General features: G+C 45.0%; 1 protein-coding gene across 1 annotated transcript in view; it reads left to right on the top strand.

Annotated features, from left to right (window-relative positions):
* Positions 1–1,814: 1,814 nt before the first annotated feature.
* Positions 1,815–15,801, top strand: part of BRPF3 (bromodomain and PHD finger containing, 3) — a 32,425-nt gene continuing 18,438 nt past the window's right edge. Inside the window, exons 1-6 of the mRNA XM_006882039.1 lie at positions 1,815–3,268; positions 5,980–6,136; positions 9,462–9,593; positions 12,762–12,890; positions 13,186–13,498; positions 14,538–14,843. Coding sequence (XP_006882101.1) covers positions 1,821–3,268; positions 5,980–6,136; positions 9,462–9,593; positions 12,762–12,890; positions 13,186–13,498; positions 14,538–14,843 — 2,485 coding nt within the window. The 5' untranslated portion in view covers positions 1,815–1,820. The remainder of the gene's footprint in view (positions 3,269–5,979; positions 6,137–9,461; positions 9,594–12,761; positions 12,891–13,185; positions 13,499–14,537; positions 14,844–15,801) is intronic.

Below are 15,801 nucleotides of genomic sequence, written 5' to 3'. Positions count from 1 at the left end.
AGTGACTCACCACAAAACTCATTGCAGACCCTCAAGTGAGTTTTCAAGGCTGTAAATTACATGGGGGAGGGGAGGGGGGAGATTGCCCATATTTTTTCTTGGAGATCTGCTAGTGTAGCCAAATTGCCGGAGAAGTGCAGCCTTTGGGCTAACACCCTACCAATTAGGCTATCAGAGCTCCCAGCCAATCACAAGCCTTATTAAACGTTGACAAAGAATGAGAGCTGCACAAGGGTAAACAATATACATGCATTTTAGAAGTATAGGATTTTTTTATGTCACAGAATACATTGAGACTTCCCCTCAAATGCTACCCTAATCTCCTTGACCTTGAGTCCAATGTTATGTGCAAGTTGACTACAACTTGCAGCCTTTAACCTACCCCTTGAACAACAGATCTGAACTTTGCCCTGTTCTGCCCCTCCCTCAAGATCTCTAACATACTCAATGTATCTGTCCGTCTTGTGCAGGGTCTTTTTCTGACCCCCTACTTTTCCCAGCCTGTCTTTTTCCAAGTACTGGTCCAATGCTGATAACATGCCTAACACGGGTAAGACAAAGTTTCACCATCCTTTCCTCTAAGGAGCTTCCTGGTTGCACTTCCTCTAAGATGGACTTGGTCTTTTGGTGGTCAGTGAGATAGTCAGTACTCTACTACCACCCCAGTTCAAAGGCATTGATTCTTTTTCCATTATCTTTATTCATTGCTCAACTTTCAGATGCATAGGAAGCCTTTGAAAATACCATGGCCTGCTTTAATAAAACTTAAATCCTTATTCTTTTGTCCAGTGAGAGTTCCAGAAAGGCCATTTACAACTTCAGAGGCTTCTTGGGGCCATTCTCAGAGTTTCCTAGGTTTCTACAGAGTGAATTCTGTGTTCTACTCTGTGAACCCTAACCACCCTTTTCCATGGCTGGCTCTTTCACAGCCTCATTAGACATTATTACTATCTTATCAGCTACCATAGCGCCAGCACTCAGCTTATGGCATCCTCATGCACAGTGGGATCTGCCTGATGTAATCCCTAGATTATCATTGACTGATTTACAGAAGTAAATCATTCAGTATTTCTTCATAGTCTGTCTTAGGCTAGATGCTCTGATGAAACCTTTTCAGCATTGTAGCAGGCAGTGGCTGCATTTCAAGTATACTGGCTGAGAATTGAACCTGGGCCTCCCACACAGGAGGCAAGAATCCCTGCCCTCCATGTACATCAAGGGAACTTTAGATTTCTTCCTATTGTATTAAAATTATCTACTTACCTCTGTTTCCCTCCAGTCATTGTGAGAACTCAGAGAGTGCAGCAGGGTTCATATGGAAAGCAGCTGTGCCAACTCCTTTATCACCAGTGTTGACAAGGATCACGTGTGCTAGATTTCTCTTTTCATTCAACAGATAAGTGCTAACTTTTGAGCTAGCCACTATTCCAGTCATTTGGCACCTATTAGTAGACACGATAAGCAGGCATCCCTGGTCTCGTGGGGTTTATAGTTTAGTGGAAGGACAAAAATGATAAACGTTATAAATAGGCAAATTATGTGGTATGACAAAAATTGGTGCCACAGGAAGTAAGGATTTGTACTAAGAGTACTCAGAGAAGGTGTCACTGAGACTTGGTATTTATGGAAAGACTTGAAAAAAAATGAAGAAGCAAATGATGTGGGTTTCTGTGGGACAAGTTATTCAGACAAAGGTAACAGTCCATCCTCTTGTGCACTCGATGAGATGGAAGGTGAATGGGTATGTGTGTGCATTAACGTCTAGCTCACAGTCTCGTGGTCTTCTCCCCATAGGCGTGCTCTGTTGGTTCCCAGGTGCCATGAGGAAGCCACGCAAGAAGTCACGGCAGAATGCCGAGGGCCGACGCTCCCCGTCCCCATACAGCCTCAAGTGCTCTCCCACACGAGAGACTCTGACCTATGCCCAGGCCCAGCGGATTGTTGAAGTGGACATTGATGGCCGCCTGCATCGCATCAGTATCTATGACCCCCTGAAGATCATCACGGAGGATGAGCTGACTGCTCAGGATATCACGGAATGCAATAGTAACAAGGAAAACAGTGAGCAGCCCCAGTTCCCTGGCAAGTCCAAAAAACCCTCATCCAAAGGCAAGAAGAAAGAATCTTGTTCCAAGCATGCATCTGGCACCTCCTTTCACCTCCCGCAGCCCAGCTTTCGCATGGTGGACTCAGCCAACCAGCCGGAGGCCCCTCCTTTGCCTACTGCCTACTACAGGTACATTGAGAAGCCACCTGAAGACCTGGATGCAGAGGTAGAGTATGACATGGATGAGGAAGACCTTGCCTGGCTTGACATGGTGAATGAGAAACGACGGGTAGATGGGCATAGTTTTGTGTCAGCAGACACCTTTGAGCTGCTAATGGACAGGCTTGAGAAAGAGTCCTACTTAGAGAGCCGCAGCAGTGGAGCCCAGCAGTCACTCATCGATGAAGATGCCTTTTGCTGTGTCTGCCTGGATGATGAATGCCACAATAGCAATGTCATTCTGTTTTGTGACATTTGCAACCTGGCTGTGCACCAGGAGTGCTATGGTGTTCCTTACATCCCTGAGGGCCAGTGGCTTTGCCGCTGCTGTCTGCAGTCCCCCTCTCGGCCTGTGGATTGCGTTCTGTGTCCTAACAAGGGCGGCGCCTTCAAACAGACCAGCGATGGGCACTGGGCCCATGTGGTATGCGCCATCTGGATCCCTGAAGTCTGCTTTGCTAACACCGTGTTCCTGGAGCCCATTGAGGGCATTGACAACATCCCACCTGCACGCTGGAAATTAACATGTTATATCTGCAAGCAGAAGGGGCTGGGTGCAGCCATCCAGTGCCATAAAGTGAACTGCTACACGGCCTTTCATGTGACATGTGCACAGCGGGCTGGGCTCTTCATGAAGATCGAGCCCATGCGGGAGACTAGCCTCAATGGCACAATCTTCACAGTGCGCAAGACGGCCTACTGTGAGGCCCACTCACCACCAAGTGCCACCACTGCAAGAAGAAAGGGTGACTCCCCCGGAAGCCATAGCGAAGCTGTGGGTGAAGAAGGACTAAAGGAGGGTGGTGGGGAAGAGGAAGAAGATGAAAAAGAGGTGGAAGATGAAGAGGAAGAAGGCCAAGGTGGGGTGGGACCTCCTAAGGGAATATCTAAGAAGAACAAGATAAGTCTGAAACAAAAGATCAAGAAGGAACCAGAAGAAGTGGGCCGGGACACACCCTCCATGGTCCCAATGGTCACTGTACCACAGATCCCCTCCTACAGGTGAGCCTGCCCACATGGGCACCCCATAGACTGATGGTGGCTTTGGCTGGCACTGGCCCGGGGTCAAACTTCCACCCCCAAGCATGATTGGTAAATGTCATTTCTCTGCTCCCAAATTTGAACTTCTTTAGACCCTGGACTTGCCTGACCCAATTTTGGTTTTGATGGTGCCTTCAATGTAATGTTACCTTTAATTTAAGAATAGTTGGGTTGCTTAGAAACCCTCGTTACAAGATAATCTGAGATAATACTTTTCAACAGGGGCACCAGTGGCATTCTGGGCAGGATAATTCTTCATTTTTAGGGACCAAGCCACACATTTACAGATATTTAGCATTCCTGATATTTTTCTATAAATGCTAGTTGCATCCATTTCCCTATTACTTAGTCTTTGTGATAACCTCAGGTTGTCTACACATGTTTCCAAAAACCCAGAAGGGAGTGCTACTACTCTCAGTTCATAATCACATTTTAGGTGGTCAGTTGCTATCCAAAAAACTGTGTCTTGAGTATGATGAGGACTTTGTAAGGGAGGAGAAGGGAAATGGACATAGAATTTCTATCCTTGAGAACCTTAAAGATCAAGTCTTAACCTGTGTAACTAAGCCATTTGGTTCTGTGGAGAGAATTATATGTGGGTTAAACTATCAGAAAGGTAATTTAAACAATTGAAATGACTAGAACCTGAAAGAGAGGCAAGAGAAAGGGAAGATTTCCCAGCAGAGGCTCCTGGTAAGTGTGATGCTTATAAAAAAAATGTACAGTGTTAGTGCAGTAAAGAATCCTGGAGATTATTCATCTAATGTAGTCCTTACACCTTCTTCCACACCCCCAGATGAAGAAACTGCAGTCACAGGAGGTAAAGTTGTTCACCCCTTTATTCGTTCAATGAGTGTTTATTGAGCACTTAATATATGCCAAGTTCTGTTCTAAAGGCTGAGACCAGATGGAAAGTGATAGACTCTATACTCCAGCTGAAGCTCACTGAGTTCTGTATCTTCAGTTTTTCCAATTGAAAGAAATCAGAAGAAAGGAGTACTGGAGGGTAGTAGGGAATGAGTTGTGTCAGGGGAACAGGTAATCAGACTTTCCGTTCTGGGGAGAAGACACAAGTAGAGAAGATCCCTGGAATGACTTGGAATTGTAGTGACTTGGAATTTATCTTTTCATCGTAGAACTTTTCTAGGCTACTCTTTTCCTAAAGAAGGTGGGTTTAATGGGTGGTTTTGCCAGTGGTTAAACTTTTTGCTTGTCATGTCTCTGCTTCTAGATGTTTTTTCCTTAGCATTCTGGTCAAGAGCCAGAAAAACCTGGGTTTGAATCCCACTCCTATTATTTCCTGTGTATCTTTGGCAACTTATATAATCTCTGTGAGTTTTTATTTATAAATGAATCTACCAGATAAGGTTGTTTTAAGTAATAAATGAGATAAGTAAAGCACTTAGCACATTGCCTGGCAAATAGTAAGTGCTCAATAAATGGAGGCTACTGCTGTTGCTGCTATTTTTTTATTCTTTTCCCTACCTGCACAAATGCTATTGGGGCCCTCAATGACCAAGAGTTTGTAGAGGGGAGGGGGCTGCCTGCATCTGGACAGGTGTGCTTGGCATGGGCATTGGTGGGGGGATCTGTCCTTTGGGGAAAGGCTTAGGCTTAGGCCTTAATTTTGTAAGCTTGGCTCTGGGGTAAGAATGTCTGACTGGAGAAGAGCAAGGTCTGTGGGAGCAATATTTAGCCAAACATACCTATTCTGAGGCCTCACCTTGGCAAGGCTTACCTCCCTTTCAGTGTGTGGGATAAATAGAAAAGGTAGAATACCACAGGAGTACCTAGGCTTCGTTTTGAGACAGAGTGTGGAATGGTGGAAAAATCCTGTATTCATAACCTGTCCATTCTACCATTTGGTTAGATGCATAACTTTGCTAGTTTTTTCAGCCTCTGTCCCCAGGCTTCCTTTCCATCTTTTATACCTTCAAAATAATGTTGCCCACCTTGCAGTGTGGGTGTTCAGATAGAGATCAGAAATTGTCATTAAATCTCTTCCTACTCTTTGTTCTTCCTTCAGATGTGACCAGCTTAAGTCCTGACCTTAAGACATGGACTTCTTTTTCAGGGTGCAAGCTGTGTTTTCAGATTGGCCCCCCCCCCCAAATATCCATTTTTGCCTCCACCATTTGGTTCAAATAGAGATTTTTCTTTTAAATGGGAAAACCAGAGGTCAAATGGCTCAGGAATTGCATTTGCCCTCCCATTGACTTACCTTCCACAAAGATTATGGACTGTCCTCTGGTCTGGTGGTATCCTCAGATGAAGGGGACAGGAAGTTGTGACCACATTACCCGTAGCTTATTCAAGTTCCTGTTGCCTTTGGCTGCTTTTTTTCAAGAGGAGAGTGTGGTAATGGGACACAGACCTATTTCATAGCCAGTACCTAGAACTAAGGAATCAAGAGACCACAGAAAATTGAGTTTCTGGGAGTGGTTCATTTTTTTTGAGAATCAGGACTACCAGGCAGGAGACGAAATCTTACATAGAATCTGAGCTGCTTAATCAACCTTGCTGTCCTTTCCAAACCTATGTTTGAGGTGAAGCATTTGGTCACTTAATTCTTTCTACCTCTGTCTGGTTCAGAAATGAGCTAGGGTCTGGGTAGGAGCATAGGCTCTAATTTGAACTGCCCACTGACCCTCTCCTTAACTTTCCTACTCAAGGTTGAACAAGATCTGTAGTGGTCTCTCCTTTCAGAGGAAAAATCAGTTCATGCAGCGGCTTCACAACTACTGGCTATTGAAGCGGCAGGCACGAAATGGTGTGCCCCTCATCCGGCGCCTACACTCCCACCTGCAGTCCCAAAGGAATGCTGAGCAGGTAGGTGAAGCAGTTGAGGCTGAGGAGAGAGGTGGAGAATGAAGGAGAAGGGGAGATGGTTGGTGTGACTTTGAGCTCTTCAAGAAGCTTTTGCCTATAGGTGAAATTAAAAATGGAGGTGCCCTCTCTGTAAGAGATCTCCTCCAGGAATGCCCGTCAGCACTGTAGATTGCCTTGTTGGTGCTGAGGCTGTTGTGGGGCACCTTAGAGACCTTCACAGTAGGCAGCAGGACCTTCTGGAGGAGAGAGGAAATCTGGAGCAAATTCTGAGGCAGAATTGAGGGCAAGCCAAACTTCCATTTATGTTGGCATTTATGAAGACCATCTTGATGTGGCAGAAAGGGAGATAAGGTGGGATGAATGAGAGCCAGTGCTATCACATTGTGTGAATTAGGAAAGGGCTCTTTTCGTCCACACTTTTATTGCCCCCTACTTAATGGTTTGTATTAAGTAAGAAATACATTGTCTGTTATTGTACACAGCTCGAGCAATCATGGCCTCATACGAGGATGTCCATCTTGCCCGTGACAACTTGAATTTAATGAATGGTGTTTTTCAAGATGATAGAGGCCTCCATAACATTCCATTTTAACATCATTAATTCTTTCTTCCTTTTCATTTACTGTTACTTCCATCTTTAAGCATCTCCACAGCACTTTTCCTGAGCTGAAACGAGACTGCAACTCTAATGCCCGTACTTACTGTTGTTATGTTCCTAGTCAGAACCAACTCATGGCTGACCCTCTAGCAGGTTTTCGGAGATTGTCAATCGCACAGGATTGCCCATCTGTCTTCTTTGAAGTAGCCTTTCGGTTGGCAGTCCAACTCCTTATCACTAATAGAGACTCAGTCAAGGCACAGGTGGTATTTACTGGACAGCCTCTACTCGCACAAGCATATCCAGGATGCAAGTGCCCCATGATGGTATAATCAAGCAGCTTATAAAGGGGAGATTGAGGCAGCGTGGAGAAGAATTAGGAGAGGTATATTGTCAAAGACTTTCACAAAGGCAAGGAGTTTGTTTCCGGAATAGTTTCAGTCATCATTCCAGTTGCCAGGTACAAGGGAGCAGAGAAGGTTATTCTTGTAAGTTTGGGTTGTTAAATGTAAGGGAGAGAAGGATAGTTTATACTTAGGAGAAGAAGTCAGGTTCCCAAGCCAGGTTTTCACGCCTCTCAGCTACTAGGCCACCAGAGAGCTCTGTGAGCCCTTAGAGCTGTAACTCCCTGAAATACATGTCTATAATCAGTTCCTCCTCTAGCCTTTTTTGTTTTCTTCTGTCATGAAGCCACCCCTAGAACATCTGTGCCCTCCTCTTAGCCCAGTGAATTGCTGTTCATTGGATTCCATTTGACACCATAGATTACATTGTTTAATTGTTCTGTGACACCATTTTCTACTGCCTGCTCGTTTGCTTGTCCATTTTTAGTTTTGAGTAACTGTGGCAGTAGTTCCAGACCTTTTTTGTCTTTCTTCTCTTCACTCCTTTTTTTCTACCCTATCTTGTTATGTCCTGTTCAGTCAGAACCAACTCATCACTGACCCTCGAGTGACTTTTCAGAGGCAGAAAATCACTGGGGAGGGCATTGCCCATCTTTCTTCTACAAAGCAGCTGGTAGATTTGAACTGTGTACTTTTGGTACTAAGCCATCAGAGCTCCCTTTTCTACCCTCAGTCTCCTAGAATACTTCCAGTGAATGTTACAATACAGAAATAGTGGAAACTGACTATTCTCAATAAACTTGTTTAGCCATTACTGCCATAGACCTTTCTCCCTCCTGAGCTCATCCCTTTCCCATTTTGGAGTGGTTTTGATTCTTCCGTGCATAATGGGCCACAGTTAATCACCCCTATGGTATTTTGAAGGTGCCTTGGTGGTGTAGTCCATAAAGCATTGTATTGCATTGCTAACCCAAAAGGCCGCACTCCTCTGACATTTCCAGTTCACCATCAGCTCCCGAGGAGAAAGCTGGGCAATCTCCCATGTGATAAGATACACAGCCTAGGAAAACCGCCAGAGGGTCAACTGTGAGTTGGTTTTCTCTTGACTGCAATGAGAGAGAAGCTGTTTCAGGAGATGTATCAATATTTAGCCCTTTATTTCCAAAAACCCCTATGAGACATAATTCTACTCTGCAATGAGAGAGAAGCTATTTCAGGAGATTTATCAATATTTGGCCCTTTATTTCCAAAAACCCCTGTGAGACATAATTCTACTCTGATGTACATTAATTCTTCATGAGTTGGCATCTACTCAACATCAGCAGTTTTGGCATTTTTTTTTCCATTCTACAGCTACCCTGATCACCGAGGTCCCCTTGATTTGTTTTAGTAGTACCTTTCTAGGTGCTCTCTAGCCTCTAATTTTAATTTGTAGTCTTACTCATACACTATTTCCCACCATGCCTCTACCTTTTCCAAAATATACTCCTAATTTCAGTCAAGAGGAACCCTGGTGGTTCAATGGTTAAAGAGCTTGGCTGCTAACTGAAAGATGAACAGTTCAAACCTACTAATCCTAAGGAGAAAGATGTTGCAGTTTGCTTCCATACAGATTTACAGTATTGGAAACTCTGGGGCAGTTGAGCTCTGTTCTATGGTCATAGTGAGTCTGAATCCACTCGGTGGCAATAGTTTTGGTTGTATAAGCAGTCTAAGTGTGGCTTTATTGCCCTGTCATTTGAGATTCTTGTTAAGTGGGTCCTGGACCAACTTTCCTGGCCTTTGTGGTTCTCTAGCTTCTCTCTCTGGCCAGTGATTTTACTCACTGTACAACCTGAATAGGATTGCTCTCCCCAGAATGACAATCCTGGCCTAGCCCCACCCATTTAAATGGTCACTTTTATATATTTCCTGTTTTTATTGTTTTCTTACTAATATGCCCTTGTGCTTCAGAGCTTGGCTCTCCTCCTTCCTCCAGATATACTGTAAACTGTTCCAGGATAGAAATCAAGTTTGTTGCTGCTGTTTTACCAAACTTGGAACCTCTTTTTGTTTTCTAGCCAAGTTTATGGCCCTAGGGTGAAATATTTTCTACCCTTGAGGTGTCTATTAGTTTCTTTCTGAAATTCTATCCAGCCCGGAGGGATACAGCTATTGAATCCCCCAGGTGTAAGAGAAGCAATCTCAGTTCCCATTCCAGCCATAATTATTATGTGGCAATGAAGAAACATTGTTCTAAGGCTGTGGAAGTTCAGGAAGAAGGTGTCCAGGTGGAGACATGGTGGAGAGGCCCTCCGAAAGGTGGGAGTCAAGGAAGGGGAAGAGAGGCTGCTCCATGCCTGGACCTCATGAGGCTTGAACTCTTTCCCTGGCTTTTCTGCAGCGAGAGCATGATGAGAAAACAAGTGCAGTGAAGGAAGAACTGAAATATTGGCAGAAACTCCGGCATGACTTGGAGCGGGCACGGCTGCTGATTGAGCTAATTCGGAAGAGAGAGAAGCTCAAGAGGGAGCAGGTAAGGAGGGCTCCGAGCCCCAGCCAGGTGTCAGTTTTCTTTCCCTCTCCTTGCCAAGTGCTGTGGGCTCTACAGCTTGCCTGCTGTGCATTGGGTATGATGCAATTGACAGCTCCCACCTTTTGGAACTACGTTTATCTGGTGGCTTTGAGCATAAATCACACATGCTTGGCTCACCCCTGGAGTTTTCTCTGGTTCACAGTTAGCTTGCTGAGGAGTACTCTGAAAAGGACATTGGGCCGTTCTGACAGATATTGCCCATTGAGAGCCTCTGGCCTGTGAGCTTCTAAGGGTTTGTGTAGACCCTGAAATGGTCTGGAGTGGTTTAAATTTTCACCTCTCTGCTCTGGGAGAGTCTAAGCTGCTAAGGGCAGGAAATGCTATAATAGTTTAATGTAGGAGTTAGGAGTGTGGATTGTGGTATCAGAATCCTGGCAGCTTAAATACTGGCTCTGTCATTTACTACATGTATGAAGTGGAACAAGTTATTTAGTCTCTGTATTCCCCAGTTTCCTCATCTATAAGAACAATAACAGGATCCCGACTATGGAGTGATTGTAGTAGTTGATGATTTAGTAAAGGCTTTCCTTGGAGATTTTGTTGGTTTGGTTTCAGACCACTACAATAAAGCAAATACTACAAAAAGTGAGTCATGAAATTTTGGTTTCACAATTCATATAAAAGTTATATTTACTACACTATACTGTATTCTATTATTGGGTAATAGACTAAGTGTTGGTCTTTGAACCAAAAAGTTAACAATTCAAATCCACCTAACTGCTTCTCAAGAGAAAGATGAAATGGCTTGTTCTCATTAAGATTTATTTAAAAAAACCTTAGAAACTGGACATTAGGATCATCTTGAGTCAAAATTGATCTGTGATGGTGGGTTTAATCTAGTAATTATGCAATTGCCTAATTAAAAACTTTGTAATAGGAAAATTACCAAAATGTGACACAGAGACATGAAGTGAGCATATGCTGTTGGGAAAATATTACCAAAAGATTTACACATTGCAAAGTTGCCATGAACCTTCAATATGTTAAAAACATTCTGTGGAATATGATAAAGAGCTTTGACTAGTCCCTCACACATTGTCAGGGCTTTATAAACGTTAGTGATTATTATGCTCACCGTCATCATCATTGTTGAGACACTGCCTCTTTGAAGTGCCTGCTTTGGTGCTTTGCACATGGCAGAGAGTAAATACTATTAATTGAATAGATGCCAAGCAAACACTGTTCTTTCTGTTTTAGGAGTAGCAGCTGTTATTCCCATGTGCCAGGGACCCGGGTTAATGATGTTCCTGTCTCTTCAAACCCCACTTTACAGTTCAGCTTCAGCTTGAACACTTCCCTAGGAGGCTGCCAGTTTGAGTTCCCACCTCTGAGCTTGGGCAGCTCTCACTACACTTGACATAGATAGCCATGGGGGACCTTTTACACAGATTCAGACTGAGTCGTTCTGGTCTCACCTCACAGCTGAGCCTCTCTTCCTCCTCCTCATTCAGAGAAGTGAAGAGAAGAAAGAAGCCATGGTCACCAGAAGTAGACAGGCTTATTTTGATGTAGTTGCACCAGGAACTTTTCATGATCCAATTCATGGTTTCCTAACCATTTCACCTAAGGGCACATACAGAAAATGGAATTTGTATCACATGCTGGTATAAAGAAAGGAGACTGCATGCCACTTAAAGAGTTGAGCCCAGAGACTCTGGTCATCTAAGCCAGACACCCAAAGGCTGATGGGATCAGCAAATATCCCACACGTGTGGGAAATTCTGATCCAGTGCATATTTTGTAGCATCAGTGCATTATTAGGTGTTGGTCAGAGTTGGGATCAAAATGCTCTATTCTTTCTTAGCTCAGTGAAGTTAACCTAGTGAATGACTCCTTACATAATTTCTAAACCTCATAGTCGTCATTCATAAAACTAGAATAGTAAGAATTTCACCTTCAAGGGTGTTGTGATGGGAAAGTTAAGTAATATAAATAGGGAGGCCCTACTTATATTGTGGAGCTCTGGTGGGCTAGTAATAAGAAGCTGTGATGCAATCCTAAAGGCACACAGTACAAATTCATCAGCTGCTCCGTGAGAGAAAGATGGACAATCTCTTGCCATGCAGTTAACTGCCTCAGAAAACCCACTGGAGGATCAGTTATGGGTTGGTTCCATACACAGCAATGACACAACATATATTTTGGGGAGTTCTGATGGCATAATGGTAAGAAGCTGTATTGCAATCCCAAAGGCGTTGAGGTTCAGATCTACCAGCTGCTCTACGGGAGCGTGGACAATACAGTGTGATTTACTGCCTCTGAAACCCACTGGAGGGTCAGCTATGTGCTGGTTCCGACTCAGTGGTAGCACTTATATTGCAGCAAACTTGGGTGTCTTTGTGTTAAGGAGCTGCACCGCTAACCGAAAGGCATGAGATTTTAATCCACTTGTTGCTCCATGGGAAAAAATAATCAATTTACTGCCTCTGAAAAGGGTCAGCTATGCGTTAGTTCCAACTTGACAGTACACAACAATGGTTAATATTGTGGAACCAGACTTGTGGATACATCCCAACCCTACCTCTTTATTAGGGAGCTCTGGCGGCCTAGTGGTAAAAAGATGTGCTGCAGTCCCAAAGGCATCCAGTTCCAATCCACCAGCTGCTTCACAGGAGAAGGATGGGTGACTAAATCCTCCTGTGCAGTTAACTGCCTCTGAAAACCCACCAGAGGGTTAGCTACGGGTCGGGTCTGACTCGACAGGACACACAATAATGTTAGCTGAGTGACCTTGGCCTAGTTACTTAGTCTCTTTGTGTCTCAGTATTCTTTTATACCTTAGCTGCATCTACTTAGTTAATAATGTGTAAAACGCTGAGAACATAGTGGCAGTAAGTGTTATTAGAGTGCTGCTAATAATAATACTGATAATTATTTTATTTACTGCAGTTTTTGGTGTGTTGCTTGATACATAGGAAACATTCACAAAATTGTAACAGTTGATGATCATTATTCCAAAGGTCAGAGCTAGGTGATGGATAGCTCCTCACACCCTTGTCATTTTATAGCCTAAGAAATTTCTTGTACATGATGAGTGGAAATTATCAAGAAGAAATTTCAGTGCTGCTTTGCAGGGGTGTCTTGACCTCTCCCTGCCTTTCTCCACAGGTGAAAGTCCAGCAGGCTGCCATGGAGCTGGAACTGATGCCATTCAATGTTTTGTTGAGGACAACGCTGGACCTACTCCAGGAGAAGGATCCTGCGCACATCTTTGCTGAGCCTGTTAACCTGAGCGAGGCAAGTTTATTCCCATTTTCTGAGCGGTAAACTCTTTCTGAAGTGGAAACAGGTTTTGAGTAGGCCAGGAGGGGATTGGGCCACAGTATACAGAAAGTTTGGCAAGACTTAGGAGACCCATGGTAGAAGGGCTTTGTACTTCAGGGGCCAGTCTGTTGTTGCCCAAGCCACTGGGCTTTTGAGAAAGCCTGACATGACCAAACCAGAAAATGGGGAGACAAAGAGTGCCTGTGAAGGGTGCACCCTGTTTGGCTAGTAAATGGTTGTTGTAATTGTACAGGTTTTATATGTTTAGGTTCCAGATTACCTGGAATTCATATCCAAGCCAATGGATTTTTCTACTATGAGGCGGAAGCTGGATTCCCACCTGTATCGCACCTTGGAAGAGTTTGAGGAGGACTTTAACCTTATAGTTACCAACTGCATGAAGTATAATGCTAAAGACACAATTTTCCACCGAGCAGCTGTCCGTCTGCGGGACCTAGGAGGGGCCGTCTTGCGGCATGCCCGGCGGCAGGCAGAGACCATCGGCTATGACCCTGAAAGGGGCATCCATCTGCCTGAGTCACCCAAATTGGAAGACTTTTACCGCTTCTCCTGGGAAGACGGTGAGAAGTGTGCATGGGTAGGGTGGAGCAGAGCCAGGAGGAGGCACAGAGCCCAGCAAGCCAGGGATCAGGATGGGTCTTAGGACTATTGAGTATATTTGGGAGCTACTTTGGAGCAAAGTTGAGGTGCCTACAGGCTAGGGTAAACCTATTTGTGACTGGAATAGTTCTAAGATTTAAAATTTAACTGATGTATTTAGCACTTGTTGCATGGTAGGAAAGGGAATCAGGTCCTTCTCTGTTTGAAAAGCTGAAGCCTCACTAGGAGTGAGTCTTCCTCTCCTGGCCCTCCTTTGTGGAATTGGTACATGGGCAGAGAGTGCACGGTGCCTGTATGTATCTGGCACATTCAGAAGGGTAGAGGTCAGAGACCTGAGAAATGGAATTGCCTCTGAGCCCTGTGCTCTGCCTGCCTCTGCTCTCCACTTCTTGATGGCGGCAGCGAAAAAGTCACTCAGGTTGGGGGATTGCCATGCAACCTCATGCCTGATCCAGTAGTGACTGAACTGTTTCCTGCAGCTGCTTCCCAAATTCTGACCTTATCCCTATGTCTGCCCTCTGGGCAGTGGTCTTGTTGGCTGCCCTCTGGGCAGTGGTCTTGTTGTTGTGTGCCATCAAGTCACCTGCGGCTCATAGCAACCCTGTGTATAACAGCTCTGAACCCAGCCCTATTCTGAGCCAACCTTTCTGTCTCTGACACACCTCCTCCCATTACCCCAGTCACTGAGTCAATCCATCTCATTGAGGGGCAGTGGTATTATTTGATCTGGAGGATTTGACCCCTTCCCTGGAGGAACACTCTTCCACTTTGTACATAACTCTTGCGTGGAAGCAGGAGTGGCATCCACTTCTTAACCCCCATGTTTCTGGAAACTCTATGAACTTGGAGAAAGGATGATAGTTATGGAAAGGCATTAGGTCTTTTGTTCATAGAGTCTCTATGAGTTGTGCTCAACTCGAGGGCAGTCAATAACCACCACCACCTAGCCTGGGCTGGACAGGTCTTTCAGCCCTTTCTGTCCTCCCTTCTCCCTGGCAGTGGACAACATCCTCAACCCAGAGAACCGGGCCCATTTGTCCTCAGAGGTGCAGCTGAAGGAGCTGCTGGATAAACTGGACCTGGTGAGTGCCATGAGGTCCAGTGGGGCTCGGACACGGCGTGTCCGCCTGCTCCACCGGGAAATCAACGCCATCCGGCAGAAGCTGGCACAACCACCACCACCATCGCCACTGCTGCCAGTGAACAAGACTGTGCTCAATGGGGAACTACCAGCAGGGCCCCGCGGGGATGCTGCTGTGCTAGAACAGGCCCTGCAGGAGGAGCCAGAAGACAGTGGGGACAGAGGTGAGAGACTTCACAAGCAGACCGGATCTCTGGGAGGACTAAGGAGTTAAGGGCCCACCTGAAATCCCAGGGTAGAGGCATCCTTCCCCAATTCTTGGATCTGACACTTTTGGGCAAGCAAAAGCCCTTTAGGGAAGGGTCACACTTCAATATATGTATACTTAAGATGTAATGTTCAGAATATTTAACTACCAGTTGAGACTAAATCTTTATTAGTCAACATAGATGTTGGCTGTTGTATTGGATAAATCTCTAAGTGATGCAGCTAGTTAATACAATTGACAGCTAACTGAAAGGTTGAGTGTTTGAGTCCATCCAGAAGTATCTCAGGAGAAAGGATTGGCTATCTACTTGCGAAAAGTCAGCCATTAGGAAAGTCTGTGGAGCATACTTCTACTCTGACCCACATGGGATCACTGTAATAAATTCAAGTAGACTCAGGTGCTGGGGACCAGCAGTTATTAACCAAGAATTATTTCAGTGTTTTGCACCTGTTACGCTAGATGTAGGAAACTCTGGTTGCCTAGTGTTGGCAGCTGCAGTGCTAACTCTGAGGCTCACAGTTCAAATCCACCACCTGCCCCGTAGGAAAAAGCTGGGCAGCCTCCTCCTGTGCTATTTACAGTCTCTGAAAACCCACTGGAGTGTCAGCTGTAGGTCTGTTCCGACGCAACAGCCTATTCATATAATGCCAACATATGCCATACATATGTATCATCAGTTAAATATCAACCTGATTTATACCATGATGTAGAAAGACCCTCAGGGCATTCTGTATGGGCTGGGGGAGATAGCAGAGAAGGGTAATCTGGGCTCTTGAGCTACCTCATGGTTTGACCCTCTCAGGCTGAGTCTATAGGTCCATCCCAAGAGAGAGGCCAGGCTACACAAGTTAGTTTAGGGGACTGCTTTTGCCAGAGACTCAGGCCTTATGAGGCAAGATGCTTCTAATTTTCCG

The sequence above is a fragment of the Elephantulus edwardii genome, unplaced genomic scaffold (genome assembly GCF_000299155.1).
Source record: "Elephantulus edwardii isolate Elephantulus edwardi_28Jun2011 unplaced genomic scaffold, EleEdw1.0 scaffold00017, whole genome shotgun sequence".
Lineage (NCBI taxonomy): Eukaryota > Metazoa > Chordata > Mammalia > Macroscelidea > Macroscelididae > Elephantulus > Elephantulus edwardii.
The sequence above is the reverse complement of the archived record's forward strand: the minus strand, read 5'-3'. Positions and strand labels throughout refer to the sequence as shown.